The following is a 20,714-nucleotide window of genomic DNA, read 5'->3' as shown; positions in this document are numbered from 1 at the left end:
TGCTCCCAAAGCCCACACTTCCTGCTCTTTCATATTTGCCCTTGTACAGAGTAGAATCGTGTGTTGAAAATGCATGCTGAACACCTATCAAGCGTAGACACTGCTGGGAACGGGGGAGACAGGCAATAAAGCACACACGTCCGCACCTTCACGGAGCCCGGAGAGAGGTAAATGGAGACTGAGGTTGCCCCAGCAAGCTCACAAAGAAAAGTAAACGATGCCATGGCGACCCAAGTGGCTAAGCAGATGACACAGTGACACTCAGGTCCAGGAGAGCTGGGAGAAAGCGCCAATAAGGGCTGAACCCTGAACTCGGAAGGCTGAGAGGCCCTCACCTGGGTGGGGGGGGGAGCCTTCAGGGCCCTGGAGCAAAGGTGGAGGAACAGGTGGGGCTGGGAGATTATCCTCTGCTTTTAACCTGGAGCCAACACTAGCAGGGAGGGGGCGGGGAGGAGGGGATGGGAGGCGGGAAGGGAAGAGGTCCAGGGAAGGAAGAGAGAGGGAGGGCAGGAGGGAGAGGGTGGAGAAAGGAAGGAAAAGAATGGGACTGCAAGGGAGGGAAGAGAAAGTAAGAGGGGAGTGAGCGGTGGGGGCCAGGCCAGAAAGGGGTATGCCTGCCGGGTATCAGGCCCTGGTTTTTGTTGCTGTTTTTATTGCAATGTAATGGATATAACATTGTGTACGTTTAAGATGTACAGTTTGTTGATCGGATACATTTATATATGCTGTATGATTACCACCATAGCACTGCTTTCATATCTTACCCACATTATCTGTTTCATGCCTCAGCAACCCTTTGAGGCAGGTTTTATTATTATCATTATTTTTTATATTATATATATTACATATATTACAATATCCATCTATTATCCCCATTTTTTTTTAAAGAGGGAGAGAAAGAGAGAGGAGAAGGGGCAAAGGGAGAGGGAGAGAGAGAATCTTAAGCAGGCTCCTCACCCAGCACAAAGCCCAATACGGGGCTCGATCTCACAACCCTGAGATCATCACCTGAGCTGAAATCAAGAGTCAGAAGTTTAATGGACTCACCCAGGTGCCTCTATTATCCCCACTTTTTTTACATGAAGAAACTGAAGCCCAGAGAGCACACAGGTGGTTAGTGGATGACCAGAGGGTCACAGTCACACCCCAGGCCCTGTCTTCAACTCTCGACTCCCTCCCTGGGTCCCAGCTGGATGGACACCCACCTGCGGGAGGTCCTAACCTCAGGCTTGGCATACCTCCACCCCAGCCCCCTGGGTATTCACTCTCTTGCCTTCTTGCCCTTTCCTCTCTAAAAAGATGTAGTGTTTTCATCAGGCAGGGCACGTGCTCCATCAGCCAAGGAACGGCCACCTACCAAGCCAGGTGCGAACCCGACAGAATTCTGGTGGCCCATGCTCCTCCACTGAATGTGAAATCCTTCTGGGCCAGAAAGGACCCTATGGTACCTCCTCCTTTGTACAGAAGAAACTAAGACCCAGTGAGGGGAATGAGCAAGGGGTCAGCCAGATTTTCCACATCCACGGCCCAGTCTCTTCCAGAGGTGATCTGACTATGTAACCAAGGGAAGAGGGTGGTAAGCTTTGCTTTAAATAACATCTACTTTTTTACTCGGAAAAGCAATACATGAACGATGAAAAGACAATTATGAATAATCTCACCTCCCAGGGAGAACCACTGTTAACATTTTGTGTAATTCTTTGCGTTAAAGGGCTTTTAAAGTACAATCAAATGCCAGAGTATTCGATGCAAATGTGAAAAATCAAGTATTTTAAATACAGATTCCACTTGGTGAATGTTTATTTGATCTCTGGATCGGGAAGCTTTCTCAGCTTAAAATCAAAGCAAGGAACCACAGAGGGGAAAAAAGATCAATGTATGCAACTTCACAAAGAAAAGGAGGGGGGAAGAGGAAAAAAGCCTTTCTATCTATCAGCATGCAAAGGGCAGAAGACACAGCTTACGACAGAATGTTACATTTAACAAAAAACGGGATGCAAAATTGCACATGCCACATGACATGCGGTTAACAAAAGACATACCACCTCACACCCATTAGGATGGTTACTACGGGGGCGGGGGGGGGGGGACCCAAATGAACAAAACCGTAAATATAATGAGTGTTAGTGAGGGTGTTCAGAAATCGGACCCCTTGGGCACTGCAGGAGGGCACGTACCACGGTGCAGCTGTCATGGGAAGCACTACAGTGCTTCATCAAAAAAACTAAAAATAGAATTACCATATGATCCGACAATTCCACTTCAGGGTATGGACCCCAAAGAATGGAAAGCAGGGACTCAGATGTTTGTACACCCACAGTCATAGCAGCCTTACAGAGGTCCCCCTCATCTGCCCTTTCTGTTTGCTGTGCTTTCACTTACCCTCCCCCCCCCCCAAATGCCAGGTCCCAATCCCTGTGCCATTCACCTCACTTCACCTCATGATGTCGGCAGCTGATCATTTCACATCATCACAGGAAAGGGGAGTACAGTCCAATTAGGTATTTCAAGGGTGATGAACCACATTCGCATAACTTATAATATTGTTGTAACTGTTCTATTTTATTGGTTATTGTTGGTAATCTCTTACTGTGCCTAATTTATAGGTCAGACTTTATCCCAGATACGTACGTATAGGAAAAAACGTGGTCTTTATGGGTTCTGTACTATCCACAATTCTAGGCATCCACTGGGGAGTTTTCGAACGTATTCCTCGTGGGTAAGAGGGACCACTGTATTCACAACAGCCAAAAGGTGGAAGAAACCCAAGTGTCCATTGAAGGATGAATGAATAAACAAACAAAATGTACTATATAAACACAATGACATATTATTCAGCCTTAAAGGGAAGGATATTCTAACACATGGGACATCACAGATGAACCTTGAGGACATTATGCTAAGTCAAGTGAGCCAGCTACAAGAAAGACAAATACTGCAGGATTCCACTTAGATGAGGTACTTATATGTGCTCTCTCTTGCTGTTGTTGGAATCCAGCCACCAAATGGAGAAGTCCAAACTAGCCTGCTGACAAATGAGAGACACACAGCTCGGTCACTCCTCTCACCCTGGCAGAAGCCTGCCCACTGCCAGACACACGAAGGATGTCATCTAGGACCAAGAGTCCCAGCCAACCCATCACCGGACCTCAGCCTTCTGAGTGAGCCCAGGCTAGACCAGCAGAAGACCCTTCCAGCTTGGTTCAGATTGTTGATTCCCACAATCATGAGCTAATAAATGACGACTGCTTGAGGCCATTAAGTTTTGGGGGATACGGTCAGGCAGCAGCAGAAAATTGATTCCATTCCCAGCTCCCAAATGTGGAAGGGACTGAGCCCCAAAGGGGAATGATGGCCAAATGCCACCAGTATAACCTTAAGAAAACCCAGAAGACTTCTGGCATGCTGCAGTTAGTCTGCAACATCACCAAGCATGGAGGTGAGGCATGAGGGGAAGAGAGAGAAGGGAGACCTGGCTAGTGCGGACCCCCACCAGCAACCACTGACAGACCTGGAGATACTACCCGGCCTGCCGCAGAGAAGACGGACGGAGCAGACGTAAGACTTATCCAATGGGATGTCTTAGAACAGAGTGGGCTCCCCCAGGCAGTGCTCGGAGATTAAGGGATGGAAGTTAGAGTGACAGATTTTTCACTCAGATATAAGGTTTTTCTAATAATTATTCTGCTAGATTAATTTTAGGAAGATCAGCTGCCTTCAAAATAGGGCATTATGATTATCTGCCATGGGTACAAAAGGAGGGAGGCCGGTTATAGAGGGTGACAATGACAATTTTCAAGGCCACATTTCAATTTGACCTCTCTTTCTTCCTTTTCTTTCTTTCTTTTTTTCTTTTCTTTCCTCCCTCCCTCCCTTCCTCCCTCTCTCTTTCAAGGTTTTTAAGCAATGTCTACACCCAACACAGGGCTCGAACTCACAACCCCAAGATCAAGAGTCGCGTGCTCCACCAACTGAGCCAGCCAGGCGCCCCTCAATTTGATTTTTCTTAAGTGGAATACGGTTATACTAGACTTTTGTTGGGAGGGTAAGATATCAGATATTCAATATTTCTGTGATGATGAGGTTTGTCCTCAGGGAAAAGTATGCTTTTCAATGAAAATGACAACAATTTATAGAAACAAGGCTGTTAGATGTACAAGGATCTGGGCTTCAACTTCACCTTATTAACCACTGACCTCGAAAAGTTTTCTCTGCATTTCCATTTTGTCATCTAAAATCGGGAGAACAACAGTACTACACAGGCTTGTTATGAGGCTTAAATGAAGTAATGCACACACCTGACACGAGGGAAAACGACCTCCTGGGGAGGGAGGACGTGGAAGAGAATGATAATGACAGTGGTGAAAGGCTCAGGGAGGAGAACTGGGAGCTCCTCACTCACCCCTACAAGAGCAGCCATGGTTTGTATACAGATCTTCTTCAGCTTACAATGGGGTTATGTTCCAAGAGACCCATCCGTAAGTTTGAAATATCCTAAAATGCATTTAGTACCCCTCACCTCCCGAACACCATAGCTTAGCTTAGCTGAACTGCAACGTGCCCAGAACACTTACGTAAGCCTACAGTTGGGCGAAATCACTGGACACAAAGCCTATTTCACAATGACGTGTTGACTAGCTCAGGTAACTGACTGAACGCTGCCCTGAAAGTGACAAAAAGAACGGGATGTCCATGTACCACCAGTTCGCCCTTGTGATTGGTGGCTGACCGGGTGCTGCAGCCGCTGCCCGGCATCATGACGGAGGACCCACTGCACAGCCCCAGCCCGGGAGAAGATCCAGATTCACAATTCGGACTACGGTTTCTACTGAATACATATCACTTCTGCACCATCATGAAGTCGAAAAGTGTAAGTCGAACCATCGTTAAGCTGGAGGACTTCTGTACAGATCAGGGGGCAGAGGTGATGGAAACAGGCAGTTAAGTATCAGGGCTTTTTCTGGGTTTTAGTTGTACCAACTCTCACTCACTCTGGTTCACAAGGGAACTCTGATCTTTTCCCAGTTCAGCTCCCACCCATCCTACCATTCAACTATCCCTCTGGCTCCCAAAGCAGAGGTAATGTCAGTGGCCCCTATGGACAGGGAAGGGATTATTTCTGACCTCAGGGGAGCTCATTTACAGCGGCTCAGACCGCTTCTGACACTCCATGTGGGCATGCAGCAAGAACCACTGGAAAAACTGGAGCAGCATAGACAAAAGGGTGACAGAGCAGGGCTAAGGGCCACAACACTGCATTCAGATGGTTCCAGCAGACCAAAAAGAGTCACCCACATCCAGCTCCGGTCATCAGTGCAAGTAGGCCAAAGCTGTCCCTGCCCTCAGTCCAGCTGTGGGGTGATGGTGAAAATGAGGGCAAGAGAGAAACAACTGCCCCAACTCCTCCAGCTGCAAATCAGTTCCACTCTTTGTCTTTCACCTTCTCTCCCTTCTCTGCCTCTGCTTCTTGGTCAGATTCCAACTGGATCCATTTGGTGACTTAATGATGGTGCTGGTCGAGGTTGATCACATAAACAATAGCAGGAGCTGATGTCTGTAATAGAGTGCCGGTCACTTTGTGCTCTCCCCATCCTGTCATTTCATCCTCACCAAAATCCTAGACAGTAGGTACCAATATCATAACCAATGATTCTTGAAGAAGCAGTTCGCTCAAGGCCTTATGGCTGCCAAATAGTGGACCAGGATTGAAACCCAAGGAGTAGGAATCCCCAGCCCCTCCTGCATTACTCTGCCTCCAAAGGGGCTTGGGGGCTTGGACATATGCTCCCTACTAGAGGTTTGGCTGTAAATACAGCCCTGAGGTTTCAACGCTAGAACCGGATCTTGCCCTGTGTCTGGGTCATTTTCCCAAAGTTCTGATGAAGAAACTTTGTTTCACCTTTGGAGGAACTTAGGAAAATTTATGTTTGTTTTTTCTTTTTGTTGTTTTTCTGAGTTCCCAGGGTCATGAAAAGCCAGGCAGGTCAGGACCACCCTGGGGCACCTGGGTGGCTCAGTTTCGGCTCAGGGCGTGATCCTGGCGTTCTGGGATCAAGCCCCACATCAGGCTCCTCCGCTATGAGCCTGCTTCTTCCTCTCCCACTCCCCCTGCTTGTGTTCCCTCTCTCGCTGGCTGGCTCTCTCTGTCAAATAAATAAATAAAATCTTAAAAAAAAAAAAAAAAAAAAGGAAGCACCTCCCTGCATCCCAGCTATTGGGCACCATCGCAGGGCTCAGCCGGATGCATGAGGGCCACTTGGGCCTCCTCCCTCTGACCTGTCTACAGAAAAGGAGGTGCCAAAGGACAGGACAAAGGCACAATATACAACCCCTTGACTTTACCCCCGTGTCATTCCAAGCTGAAGCTCCTGGCCAAGTCAGCTAGATTTGTTATCTGTATTGCAATTAATGATCATTTTCATGGGACAGGGCACTCAAATGCGAGCATGATAGCCACCTTTTAGTTATGGGTTTAGATGTGACAACACCTTTATTTACACAGCCACGTTCAGCCACTTCAAAGTCCTAAGTTTAAACATTGCTTAAGCAACTTCACATTCTTGAATTAAGGACCAAATCTGGAAGGGCAGGTCCATCTCCAGATAATATTTCAAAATTAGCAGAAGGCCAAAGTCCCATAAGGAAAAATCTGTTGCACCCTCAGGGATTATGAGTCAGCAAGTGTAGCCTCAGTGGTCATTCTGTTGCGGGTGGTCTTTGGACCACACTTTACGCAACACTATTTAAAATGTAACATCTAACTAACCTTGTGACAGATACTACATTCCACTTTCCATTTCTTCTGAATTTATCTTACAATTGATCTCAGCCCTGAAGGTAAATTCTTTATAGGCAAGGATTCTGTACCATTGTGCCTGCATTGCTGGAAATGCCTGCTGACCAGAGCTGAACACCCCACGGGCCCTAGGAAGACTCTCCATGCCGTTTTCAGTTCCCAGATTTCTGAAATCTCTCTGGGGAGGTCGTGATCCTCTCTCTAGGACTCGAGTGTGAACAACAATGTTCCTGTCTGATCCCATAATTAATGGAGCTGGGCAGCCAGCCCAAACCATCAGGATGGCACATTTCTCAATTGCTGCACTCTAAGGTCACTAGCCAAATTCTACTCCATTTCCTTGGGCTGGAGTGGGCCAAGAAAACAGTCAAGTACATCAGAGTGAAGCCATGGGAAGGCAGCCAAATCCCACTGGAGGGGGCAGGAGGTTTACTTCACTACTCCTGCTCCAGGCCCAAATCCAGCGTGGCAAAGCCGTGCTCCTTCTGCATCTTGCAAATTAGGAAAAGGCTCTGTCATCTGTGGCTCTGTGTCCTCTTACAGAAGAGGAAACTAATGTTAAAAGAACATGTGCTAAAGGAGTACTTTTCCAGTCCCCTGGCCAACGGGGCTGCTGTAATCTCATTCAGGTGACCTTGGGATCAAAACTGGCAAAGTCAACCTGGAAGTCGAAATGAAGCTTTGCAGCGGAGAGGTACCAACTCCACTAAATGTTGTATAGAACATTCTGTTGCTGGCCAAAAAAAGTTTACAGAAAAGTGCATAATATCCTGGTATCTGCAGGGCAGAGAGGGAAAGGAATATATGTAAGCATTCGCTGGCATCTGAAGGAATTCCTTCAGAAAGGCCAGAAGAGACTGATTCATTATTGGTTTTCCTCCAGGAAATATCCTGGGAGACAAGTGTGAGTGTCAGGTATTTCACTGTTTTTGTGTGGGGTTTTTGGTACCTTCCGGTTTTTGAACGTGAATATGTTACCTAATCAAATATAATTACATTTTTTAAAAATTAGTTTTCCAACATTCATTTAATTTTTATTTAGCATATGCCAGGCACTAGGGTAGATGCCTGTTCTCAAGAGCTGGATAGGAAGGAGTGGTAACAGATAATGAAATAAATCATTACCTTGCCTGAAGGGGGTGGGGGTGTGGCACAGGGAGAGGCCAGCAGCCTTATTGGGATGGAAAAGTGGAGAACCAGATAAGATTTCCTCCAAGAACTTTCTGGGCCAGGTCAAAGAGAAAGACAAAGTAACACCAGTAATTAGGACCACTCCTAATGCTGCAGCTCTCCTAGAAGCCTTAACTGTGATGAGTGTCCGGCCACAGAGAAGCACAAGCACTGAAAGGACACAACTCTGAATTATTCTATACCCGCCCCTCGGATGTGCGAAAAAAAAAAAGTGCGCAATGGAAAAATGATTGAAAATATCAGAGGCTGTTATTATATTTTGCTTCTTCCCACCCAACCTGGCCTCACTTTCCTCTACACTCACCCAACACACCAGAGTAGCGAAGTTTGATAAAGGCAACTAAAAGAGCCGACATTTACAAAGTGCTTAGGAGAGCGCCTGTCACAAAGTGCTTGTATAAATGTTAAAAGTCATATAAAGCCTAAAGGAGATGCAAAGCTTCGCAAATACCCCTCCAGAGAATCCCCAAGGCCGCTGGACTACTCCGGGAGCCGGGCCTGTTGAACTTGGCTTTTCTTATCTACATAACCTTCCTAAGATACTGGACGTATCAGAAGCGGTGGGTGAGACCCGCACTTGGAAGGACAGCGCCGGTCCCGTCCACGACCTGGTGGCAAGAGCCCTTAAGCCCCTCTCTGCTTCGGTTTCCTCAATACCGAAACTACAGCAAAAACGCTCGCGTCTCCACCGATTCCTCGACCCACGCGACCCGCCCAGGAGACTGGAGAACGCTCTTAGAATGGTGCGCAAAACACCCGGGCGTGGCGAGCAGGTGGCCTCCGTGCGTCCGCCGCGCGGTGACGAGAGCGCAGACAGGTGCCCGCGGACGCGCAGTACCCTCTCGCCGTGCTGCCCTCCGCGGGCACGCGGGCCCAAGGCCTCCCGGGCCAGTGTCTCGGCGCGGCCTCCCCGGGTGCGCGGTGCCCAGCCCGGCCGCGAGGCCGCCCGCCCCGCCTCCCTGCGCGCGGTGCCCGGTGCCCACGCTGCGGCGGGGACGCGCGGCCCTAGCCCGCCCGGGAGAGGGGCTTCCTGGAGGCGGAGCCCGCACCGCCTGCCCGCCGCCGCTCACCAGTTCCCCGAGCCCACGATGCACACTTTCAGGGGCGCCGCTGCCATGGCCAGGATGGAACGCAGCAGCCCGACCCGCGCCTCCCCAAGCCGGCCGCCTGCCTGCCTCCGCGCGCACGGCTTTGCCCACAGCGGCTCGCGGGGGCCCCGCCCCTCCCGTCTCTCCGCCAATGGCCGCAAATACCGCCGCCCGGGCGCCCCGGGCCACAGCTGACAGCCTGGGAGGACCCGCCCCGCCACTCCCGAGAAACACTGCGCACGCCTGAGCCGGGCTGGCCTCCGGGCCGGGCTCCGGGGCCTACCCGCCGCTGCCCGAGGCATGCCGGGACTTGTAGTCCGCGGCCCCGCTGCCCCAGCCGCCGCGCGCCCCTGGACAGCGGCTGCAGCCGGGCCACGTGCACCCGCGGGTGGTTGCGCAGCTGCTCTCTCGCAGCGTCCGGGGCAGCACCGCTGACCCCGCAGAACAGGCCTACCCCGGCTCGTCGTGGTGCCCATCCCCCACTCGCGCCGTTCTCCCCACGCGGGGAGAGCGGCCACACTGCAGTTTGGAGCAGAAGATTCCAGGTTGGCTTTAGAGTCGACTCGACTTGGGCCTGAGCTCAAAGTACCCACACCTGCCTTTTCAGCGTCTGCCTCGTTTGTGGAAACAGGAAACAGTCTGGCACCCCTTGAACTTCTTAGTTGAACTTGTGTTTTCTGAGGCCTTCTGGACGTGGCTGGACGGTACCTGAGCTTCAGGGTGGACACTTTCTAGTTAGTCGAGAGAGAGACCTGGACGCCGGCGGCATCTCCCTCCCCCACTTGCTTGGCAGGACGCGCCTCCTCGTTGTCTTTGCCCAGGGCACCTGGAGAGTTTGTGGTTCGGACACTAGAGACTATGCTTCTCCTTCCTGACAAGTAGAACATTATGTATTCATTCTGAGTGTCACTTTCCACCAGGCACCGTGCTAGACACGTGGGAAGAGGACAAAGTGGCTTAGGACAGTGGCTCTCAAACTCTGCTGCATAGAAGAGTCTCTGGAGCTTTTAAAAATCCCCAGGCCTCGGCACCATCCTGGATTATTAGAATTTCCCGGGACACAAACATCACAATTTTTTAAAGTTCGAGAGGTGATTGCCAAAGGCGGTAAAGATGAGCACCAAAAAGCCAAACCACTGAGTGGCGACTGGCTGAAGAAACAAATGCTCTGATCCGTAGAAAAATACTAAGCCTGTTAGTCCGATGTCCAGAGGATTAACAATTATTTTTGTTTTCATCTTTACATTGTAGGAAAGATTTCTCGATACTACTTATGCTAAGTACTTAAAGTAGTGGATGAGACGGATTTTCTCCATTCCTTCACTGATAGTTTGCTCTCACTTCTTTGCAGTAATGGGAAAACTTCTAGGCAGGGATAATGTGAAAGACGGACTTTTCAAGCTTTATTAGTTTTTTCTTGCTAGAAATTTTTTTAAAAGATTTTATTTATTTGAGAGAAAGAGTGAAAGAGCAAGAGAGTGGGGTGAGGGGGAGAGGGAGAAACAAACTCCCCGCTGAGCATGAAGCCTGCCATGGGACTTGATTCCAGGACCCTGGGATCATGACCTGAGCTGCAGGCAGAGGCTTAACGGACTGAGCCACCCAGGCACACAGAAAGTTTTTTTCTTAGAAAATGAGGTTGTCAAATTAAATAATGAATTTATGGACTGGGGGAGTATCCAAGCATTGCAAAGATTTATATCAAGTGATCCAGTTTTCACTTTTGCCTGAAAGTTTTCTACCTCGTCTGGAAACTCCTGTTCTTCCAGTGTGGCAAGGACACCTGTACGATAATGAGCTTCTGGCCATTCTGTGGACATACCCGACAAAGCATCATCACACGGTGTTTATTGATCACCCGATATGCACACCACATTGTGCCAGAACATAGTAAGTTACCGATTATTTTATGGATTGATTACAAAGATTAAGACAAAAACTAAGTAGGTGAAACCCATGAACACAATATTGAGAGAATAAAGCAACTCAGAAGAGATGGCATGCACCTCGATTCCATTTCTGTTACTACAGAAATAAGCAAAATTAAATATATCAGTAGGTAGGGATACACACACGTGTAGTAAAACTGCGAAGGAGAACAATGGAAAGGTAAACAAAATGCAGGACTGTGTTTATGGTGGAGGGAAGGGTTGGTTATTCTTTGTAACTTTTGCATTTATTATAAACATGTTTTAATATATATATGTAATGAAAATCATGGGAGCGAGGAGAAGTGACAGTACAGAAGAGTGAGGAAAGCTGATTTTGAGGGAGCTGGTCTTCTGACCCGTATCTGGTCATCTAAGATGGCAGTGCTGACATTGTTGGCCTTCTGTGTGTCACTTCCCCAAGAGGGGGGAGCAGCCTGGAAGGCTGGAGTTAGCCACTCTCATTGTGCCAGGGCCAACCCTTCGAGGACCTGGAGAAGCCAGAGGGTGTATATGATTTGGTGCATGGGCACCATGTCTCTGACAACATGACTGGTTTACACGTGTATCATGATAAAGACTGGCTGTGCAGCCAGAAGAAAGCAGGCAGCACTTTGGACACTCAGCCCAGAAAACTCCTTAGCTAGGTCGCTGAGTTCAGGAAGTATACTTTCTATTTTCTGCATTACAGGAGGCAATGGCGTCAGTATTGCCAAACTTCCCTATGTAACTAGACTCTCCTTTCCTTTAGCTCCAGAGAACATTTTTCCCAGCTCTGTTAAGCCCTCCCCACCGACCTCCTATCCTCCTGGAGGCCTTTCTGACTTCCGACGGCTGCCAGGTCCCAAAGCCAATGCCGCACCCTATGTGGCAGCAACATTCCCCTTGTGGGTAGCAAAATCTGTTCTGGTTATCACCCGTTGCACAGCAAACTGCCCCCGAACTTAGATCTTAAAACAACCACATTCAGTTATTTAGCCCCAGAATCTGCAGCTTAGGCCAGGCTCGGGGAGGAAGGGTCTCTACGGCATGGGGATGGATGTTCAAACAGGGCTGGAGGATCCACTTCCAAGGTGGCTCGTTCACAGGGCTGGCTAGTTAGTGATGACTGCTGCCTGGGAGCTCAGCCTCAGCTGTGGGCTGCAGTCTTGCAGGCCCGAGTCTTCTCCGTGTGGGCCTCTCCAGAAGCAACGGGAAGCTGCCTGACCCATGGCAAAGTATCTGGGTTCCACCAGCAAGCATCCCAAGAGAAACAAAAGGGAAGTTGCTGGTTTCTTAAGATCTGAACCCCCCAAATTATCATAGCATTCTTCTGTCATGATCTTTTGGCCAAGAAATCACAGAGCCCAAATTCTAGGGGAAGGGATATATAATGAATTCTTATAATTAAGATAAGCCAGATTAAAAAACGTTATTAAAATCGTAAGAGAAAATACCATTTACAGTATTGTATGTATATTTATTTTAAAAATCCATGTATAAGTGGACCTGCTCTATACAAACCCATGAATTTTTTTCAATAAATACAGTACAGTACTATAAATGTATTTTCTCTTCCTTACGGTTTCCTTATAACATTTTCTTTTACTTTGTTGTCCGAATACAGTGTATAATACATATTTAATACAAAATATGTGTTAATTGACTGTTTATGCTATCAGGAAGCCTTCCAGTCAATAGTAGGCTATTAGTAGTTAAGTTTGGGGGGAGTCAAAAGTTGTATAAGGATTTTTAATTATGGGGGTGGTCAACACTCATAACACCTGCCTTGTTCAAGGGCCAACTGTGTATTTTCACATTACAAGTGAGGAAATTGAGGTACAGACTCAAAAAAGACTTTCTAAACTTCCCATGGGGAGTCAGGGCCGGGCTTTTTGGATTCCATATCGCATACTCATCCGATTATGCATTCATTCAGCGTATATTTACTGAGCACCTGCTATGTGTCAGTCACTGTGCTGGGTCCCAGGGTTTCAATACTGACAAGAAAGGCAGGGTCCCTTCCCTCTTTATTTTATTTTTGTAAAAGATTTTATTTATTTGAGAGAGAGAGACAGAGTGAGCATGAGCAGGGAGGAGGGGCAGAGGGAGAAGCAGACTCTCCACTGAGCAGGGAGCCTGGTTTAGGGCTCAATCCCAGGACCCTGAGATCATGACCTAAGCAGAAGGCAGACGCTTAAGACTGAGCCACCCAGGCGCCCTTGGGTCCCTTCCCTCTTAGATACTTAAATTTGGAAGGAGATAGAGGCCAATTAACAGATAAGTAACCAATGGTGTGATAAATTCTACTGGTTTACTATGGCAGCCCAGAAAACAAAACAAAACAAAAACCTGTCCCAGATTTTGAGTCTCTGGGAAGGCTTCCCAGATAAAGGAAGATCTCTATGGAAGCCGGAAGGAAAAGGTGGTGTCAGCAAGGTGAGGAGACAGGAGTGCACGAGTGAGCTCCTCTGGGCAGAGGAAACAGCATAGGCAAGAATTCAGAGACTAGAGAGAGAGGGACATGTGCAGAAACTAAAAGGAATTCACTGTGGATGGGGGAAGAATGAATCACCAGCCTGTGTCATAGGAAGAGTCCTCCAGATGAATTAATTCACCGGAGGAGGGCCAGGAGGCAGAAGCCAGGGAAGAGCCTGCTGTGGTATTCTATATGAAAAGCAACAGTGGGTTAGACGAGGATGGAGACCAGTGTGATGGTGACAGCGATGGGGAGAAGTGGGCCAAGCCAAGACATACCTAGGAAACAGAAAAATGAGACTTACTACTTTCTTGAGTGGAGAGTGGAAGGCATCTAGGATGACTCGAGCTTTCAGTCTTGGGCAAATGAATGAATGTAATTTGCTGAAACGGGAAAAGAGGAATAGATCTGGAGAGAAAGATGATGAGCTCTGGGGAAGTTAAGTTTAAGGAGGGGTGCCTGGCTGGCTCAATCATTGTAGTGTGCAACTCTTGATCTTAGGGTTGTGAGTTCAAGCCCCACACTGGGTGTAGAGATTAGTTAAAAATAAAGTCTAAAACAAAAAGTTAAGTTTGAGGAATCCATTTGGTATTCAAGTTCAGATTTCAGGGAAGCATTGGATATGTTGGTCTGACGTGTTTACAGTTCATCAGCACGTATGTGGAAAGTCTAGTGGTCAGTGCCTAGACCAATGCCAGGTACAGAGTGGACACTCAGTAAATGTTTGTTGAATGAAAGTGACTGAGATCACTCAGATGGGTCAAGGAACAAAGGAAGACAAACCAGGACAGGACTCTGAAATGTACTTAATAGTCAAGAGAAGGTCCAAAGAAGGGGAGCCTGAGAAGATAAGAAAGGAGCAGCAAGAAGGTCAAGTATGGTATTGCAGTTGCCAAAGGAAGATAGCATTTTGAGAGGAGGGATGGTCGTGGGGAGGGAGGTGGGTTTGAGAGTGGTCAAGTGAGATAAAGCTGGAGAAAGGAGGCTGCTGACAGAGCCCTTGAGTATGGTCGTGCAGGTAGTGTACTGCATAATGTCAGTGGGAATGATGTACTGTGAACACTGCAGATGGGTATGCTTAACATGACTATTTTCTGACAGATGGAAGCAAGTGCCTTGAAGGAGGGGCACCTTTTTCCAGGTCACACAAAAGTATTTTATGGCCTAGCCACCACCCTGGTCATTGGTGACCCTGGTGAGACTAGTTTAACTTCAGTTTTTGCACAAAGTATAAACCCAGCTTGCAGTGGTGGAAGTATAAATGGAAGGCAAAGAAGTGGAGCTTGAGTGTACGTAGACAATGTTTTCTAGAAGTTAGGCTGACAACAAGATAAGGGATAGGGACACATGGGAGGAGAAAGGCAAAACTAAAGAGAAATGGGAAGAAATCTTAAGGTTTGGGAGTTCTGTTTTTGTTTAGTTTAGTTTTGTTTTATGTGTAAAGGCTAGAACAATTTATGTGGAAGAGGCTAGAACATGTATACTCCTAGGAGACAGTGGAGCGGGAGAGGTTAAAAATAGAGAACAGAGAATGAGAGGGAGAGTAAGAAAGTGAGAAAGGAATTAGCCTTAACTTAGATGAGACTCTCTGAGGAGGGGACCATGAATGAATCAAAGGAGCCAGTCATGGGAAGATGGATAGAAAAGCATTGCAGAAAGAAGGAATAGCCAGTGCAAAGGCCCTGAGGCACTAAACAGCCTGTGTTTTTGAGGAACAGAAAACTATATAATATAGTAAACAAATGTGAGAGGAGAGAATTTCAATCATAAAATGCAGTCAGGCCAGGTTAAATTGTCCACAGTTTAAGAAAAAAAAAAAAAAAGGATTTTCCACTAACCAAATCTGGGTCAACACAAGCATCAAAATAAATAATAACAGTAATAGACTTAAACACTTTGAATAAAATAAAATAAAAATTTGTGTATCTAGGATAGCCTAAAGAAATAAGCAAACAAATAAATAAGGCAGAAAGAAAAGCTCTTGTTTGCAGTAGAATGCCAACTAATATATAGAGAAGGAATGACAGTCCTACACAATCATCAGGGAATGCTAAAAATAGGGGTGAAAGTTTGATGAGGGACAGGATATTAGCCTCAAAGTCTCCACACAAATTATGTACAAAGGATAAAACAATAACCTTACGGCAGAGTAACTGACTGACGATACCTTAACCCAGTGACCAGAGTCAACATCCCCAGTGATGGGTCAAACTGACACATGTGTCTTCTTTAGCTGGAATGAGACATCATTCATTTAAGATAGGCTTGTTGAAAAAAAAATTTAGAAATAGCCCCCAGACTTTGGGATTTCATGGATTAAAAAATTTTTACTTCTTTTGAAGTCTGACAGAGAATTGCCAATTTTAAATTTTTTCCAAATAAGCCCATAAACTATTGTCGTGTACTATTCCCACTTCATTTCATTGTTTTAATGACCTTATTCCTATTATTTTAACTTAATCTATATATTTTTTGAAAAATTAATGAATTCACATGGTTCAAAATCCAGAAGGATTGGAAGAGTATGTAGTGAAATTCTCTCCCTGCCTTTTTCAGCAGCGCCCCAGCTCCCTCCCTTGAGAAAACCCTTGTTACCATGACTTGTGTATCCTTCCAAGAATCTTCCACAAATAGACAAACGTATTTTTCTTTCCCACCTTTTAATATTCTATACATTGTCCTGTTACTTGCTTTTCTACTTAACATTAGCTCATATTAAAAAGTCTGTCAAATTCAAACAATTGGACGTATGTAATGAAAACCTAAAATGAAAAATGGAAAGAATACATTTAGCTTTTTAGAAAACTCTCAAGTCTCTGTTTTTCTCATTACTTTGTGATGCTGAAAACTTTTTCACAGGTATTGGTTTCATTCATTCCTCTAATTTCAGGGCAGACTTCTGCTTGGGCCGCGTCCGGAGAAACGTTTTATCTGCTCTGTCCTCCCAGTACGTATGTCACCATTTTGCTTCCTAATTACACGATGTACAATCCCCAGCAGTGACATTTGTTCTTGGTACAACTGGCTTCAAATGAAATTGCCCATCTTCGATGTTGCTATTGAAAGTCTAATGAGAAATTACAGATTTTTGGCTGAGAGAAACAATGCCTCATTCTGGAAACTTATATGGGCTTTTATCTCACTTACCTGGGGAATAGAGATGTGATGGATGAAAGGCAGATTTGGCTGCTTGCAGGAACCAAATAGAGCCGCAGACACCGAGCAGTGGCAGGTGTCAATTGTAATCTGTTCCTATCAAGGTTTATTTAATTAACCGAGGGATCTGGGCACCAGGTTTCGTCTACCAACTGCATCTTTTCATGAGTCCCTTAAATTGGGAGAGTGTAAGGATCTGCTGTTTCTTTTAAAAATCACACCGCTATAACCTACCTATAGTTTAGGAGCCAGTTCTTAGCCAAGCACTGAGTATTATTATTGATTATATCTGGGGTAGCAGCTAGCTTGGATCACTTGGAGAACTCGGGAGTTTTAAAGATGAATTTACCAAGGGGGTGCCTGGGTGGCTCAGTCGTTAGGCGTCTGCCTTTAGCTCAGGGCGTGATCCCGGTGTTCTGGGATCAAGCCCTGCATCAGGCTTCTCTGCTGGGAGCCTGCTTCTTTCCTCTCCCACTCACCCTGCTTGTGTTCCCTCTCTCGCTGGCTCTCTCTGTCAAATAAATAAAATCTTAAAAAAAAAAAAAGATGAATTTACCAAGATTTAGTATTATACCTTACCAGAGAAAAGCAGATATTTATTCCATTTCTATTCGATTGAAAATCAAATATCAACCTGCACTTGTTTCTAGATTTGAGTCTTGTTCATTTGCTTATTCAACAGATATTTCCTCCTCCCATGTGCCAGAGCTGAGGATACAATGTCAAATAAAAGAAACAAAGTTTACAGTCTAGAAGGGAGGTCAGATAAAGAAACAAGTATCTTCCGTGGAGTCCAAACCATCAGGTCTGGTAAGAGACAGGGAACTCTGGGAAGAGACGGGAGCCATGCCAACCTGGGCCCAGGGTGCCAGGTAAGACTTTCTGGAAGAAGGAAGATTGAGTACAAATTAAATAGGGGAACGTTTGAGGCAGAGAAAACAGCATACATATAGGCTTGAAGGCAAAAGAAAAACAGTCGTTGGTTCATTTGAGGATCTGAAAATTCAGTAAACAGAGGACATACCAACAGGTAAAGACAGATGACGCCAACAGGTGGACAGGGGCTAGGTAATGGAAGGTTCTGTTACAGGGGTTTGGATTTTATTTTGGATGCAATGGGAGAATATTGAAGCACTTAGGCTAAGTGATGTGGTTGTATTTGTCTTTTAAAAGATCACTCCGGGGGCTTCTGGGTGGCTCAGTCTGTTCACCATCCAGTTCTTGATTTTGGCTCAAGTCATGATCTCAGTGAGATCAAGCCCCACGTCCGGCTCTGCACACAGTGGGGAGTCTGCTTGAGATTCTTTCTCTCCCTCTGCCCCTCGCCCTGCCACCCCTACTCTCTTTCTAAAATGAATAAATCAATCTTTAAAATAAAATATCACTCTGATTGTAGCAAAGAGAATGTCCTTGAAGGGGCAAAACTGGAAACAAGAACAGTGAACACACAAGCTATTAGATGCAGGTAGCTGAGATGGAGAAAAGTGGTCCAGGTAAAGTAGGACCTACAGACCTGGCATTTAAAGAAATGCAGGGTCAGGGAGAGGGAAGAGTTAAGGGGACTTCCAGGTTTCTGACTCAGACAACTGGGTAGGTGTTAGTGGTGGGTGAGAAGTGTTCGGAGGCAGAAGTTGCTTTTTTTGGCAAAAGCAAAAATACCTCTCGTCTTTTCTAGATTTCCTCTTTTCTAGACTATGAAATCAGATATCAATCTTTGTGTTACATTTTATGCCAAATAGTATTCAAGATTGGCTGGAGTTTTCCATAAGCGACCTACAAGTATAAAAGATGTGGTTCAATTTGTAAGGATTGGCACTTTGGAACAATTTTTAAATTTCCAGTCATATATCACTTCCCAATGCAAGACTGAGGTGACTAAAGCTTAGCCCTCATAATATCACTTCATAAGATGCTTAACACGGTCACTCTCCGTGGTTTTTTTCTCTTATTTTAAAAAAATCAAAGTAATACATAGTCATAGTTTTAAAATACGTAGTCATAGTTTTAAAACTACTAAATGATGCTAAGTGGAAAGCAATCATCTTCCTGCCCAGATTCTACTTCCTAGAAATAACCACTTTCAGCTCTTTTGCTGTTTCATATGTTTACTTCCATATTTCTAACTAATGTACTTAGGCTACTATTTCTTGTTTAATTAAAGTGTTTGAATAAGGGACACCTGGGTGGCTCGGTCAGTTAAGCATCTGCTTTTGGCTCACCTGCATCAGGCTCCCTGCCCAGTGGGGAGCCTGCTTCTCCCTCTCCCTCTGCCCCCCTGCTCCGGCTCTCCCTCTCTCACTCTCTGTCTCAAATAAATAGATAGATAGATAGATAGATAGATAGATAGATAGATAGATAGATAAATAAACAAAACTTAAAAAAGATGAAGTACTTAAATAAGTAGTGCATTCATATGGCTCCAGAACAAAACACAAAAAGAGATACAGTGAAGAGCACCTCTCCTACCCCTTTCTCCGATCCTTCCAGTCCCTACCTTACTCTGCTTCTCCTCAGGTGACCACGGTCATTAGTTTTCTGTGCATATCAGTACACAAGAAAAGAACAAGATATATTTACGTTCTCTGCCTTTTTCTTTTTTTCATACAAAAAGTGGAACAGTACCCTGTATCAGCCATGATCAAGTAGGACATGTTGCAGTAACAAACAATCCAGACGTCTAAGTGGCTTCCTTCTCACTCATGTTCGACGGCCATCGTACGTTATTTCACCTTGTCCTCACCTGGAGCTGCAAAAAAAAGATGACAGAGCCTCTGCCATCTGAGGCTTCATGCTTGCAATGTCAGGGGCGGAGAAGGTGACAGATTGCTCACTGGCCCCTAAAGCCTTCCTCCCAGAGGCGACACATATCATTTCTGCTCCCGGTCACTGACCGAAGCATGTCACGTGGACCTGGCAGCTTAGAGAGGGCAGGGGAGTGCAAACTTACCACCACTCAGGAGTCAGAGAGCCAGACGCGCTGGTGAACAGGCCTGATGATTACCTCGTATATGTACCGTTCTGCATATGGCTTCTTTCAGCTAAGAAATATTTCATGAATCATGCCACTTGGGTAAACAGAGCATCTTTACTGTTTTTTTTCTTAAGCAGATGGACGTTTGCATTATTTCCAATATTTCCTTTACAAACAAATGCTACAGTGACTATTCAGATGTTATCTTGCACACCTGTAAATGTTCCTCTAGGATAAATTTCCCTAAGTGGCATTGCTGGTTCACAGAGTGTACACCTTTGGGGGCCTGGGTGGCTCAGTCGGTTAAGCGTCCAACTCTTGATCTCAGCTCAGGGCATGATCTCAGGGTCGTGGGATTGAGCCCCGTGTGGAGCCCTGCTTCGGGCTCTCGCTCAGCAAGGAGTCTGCTCCAGATTCTCTCTCTCCCCCTTTCCCTTCCCCTCCCTCATTTTGTGCTCATTCTCTCTCTCCCTCTCAAATAAATAAAGTCTTAAAGAGTATACACCTTTGTAATTTTGATAGGCATGGCCAAATTGTCCTCCCCAGAGGTGGGGCCAGTTGACGGTCTTCCCCGCAACGTATGGCAGCATCTGCCTCCCCACAGCTTTGCCAAGGATGTGTATTACCACACTTTGGGGATGTCACCTGTCTGATAGGCGAAAATATTCTCATTTTACTTTTATATAGCATTTCTCCTTTTATGAATGAGGTTTTCTGCTACTTGATTTTTATAATTCAGATGTCTTATGATAATAAATGAGGATTTGCTTCATTAATATTATCCCCCCACCCCCCAAGCATGCACAGCGTCCTCCCCTGCCTCCTCTCTGTTCCATAGTTGCATCATGGTTTGGGGTCAATTTGGTGATCAGTTTGCCTTATTATGACATGTAAACACAATTAGCTAGAGCTTCAAAAGCGTATTATAATCATATTTCCTCTCATCTATTCTTCCCTCCACCCCTGGACTTAATAATTGCTATGTTGTTGTTGTTTTTTTAAAGATTTTATTTATTTATTCAACAGAGATAGAGATAGCCAGCGAGAGAGGGAACACAAGCAGGGGGAGTGGGAGAGGAAGAAGCAGGCTCATAGAGGAGGAGCCTGATGTGGGGCTCGATCTCAT

At 46.0% G+C, this 20,714-nt stretch overlaps 1 protein-coding gene and 1 long non-coding RNA gene across 2 annotated transcripts in view; one reads left to right on the top strand and one right to left on the bottom strand.

Annotated features, from left to right (window-relative positions):
* Positions 1 to 9,252, bottom strand: part of GPD1L (glycerol-3-phosphate dehydrogenase 1 like) — a 59,751-nt gene extending 50,499 nt beyond the window's left edge. The window contains exon 1 of the mRNA XM_026496847.4: positions 9,058 to 9,252. Coding sequence (XP_026352632.1) covers positions 9,058 to 9,104 — 47 coding nt within the window. The 5' untranslated portion in view covers positions 9,105 to 9,252. The remainder of the gene's footprint in view (positions 1 to 9,057) is intronic.
* Positions 9,253 to 9,380: 128 nt separating this feature from the next.
* LOC113253843 (uncharacterized) lies at positions 9,381 to 20,415 on the top strand. The gene is made up of 3 exons (XR_003315549.4): positions 9,381 to 10,965; positions 16,352 to 16,408; positions 17,300 to 20,415. It is a non-coding gene; the product is annotated as an uncharacterized LOC113253843 (long non-coding RNA).
* The last annotated feature ends 299 nt before the right edge of the window (positions 20,416 to 20,714 follow it).

This window comes from Ursus arctos, unplaced genomic scaffold, assembly GCF_023065955.2.
Source record: "Ursus arctos isolate Adak ecotype North America unplaced genomic scaffold, UrsArc2.0 scaffold_20, whole genome shotgun sequence".
Classification (NCBI taxonomy): Eukaryota; Metazoa; Chordata; class Mammalia; order Carnivora; family Ursidae; genus Ursus; species Ursus arctos.
This window is presented reverse-complemented; position numbering and strand designations above follow the sequence as displayed.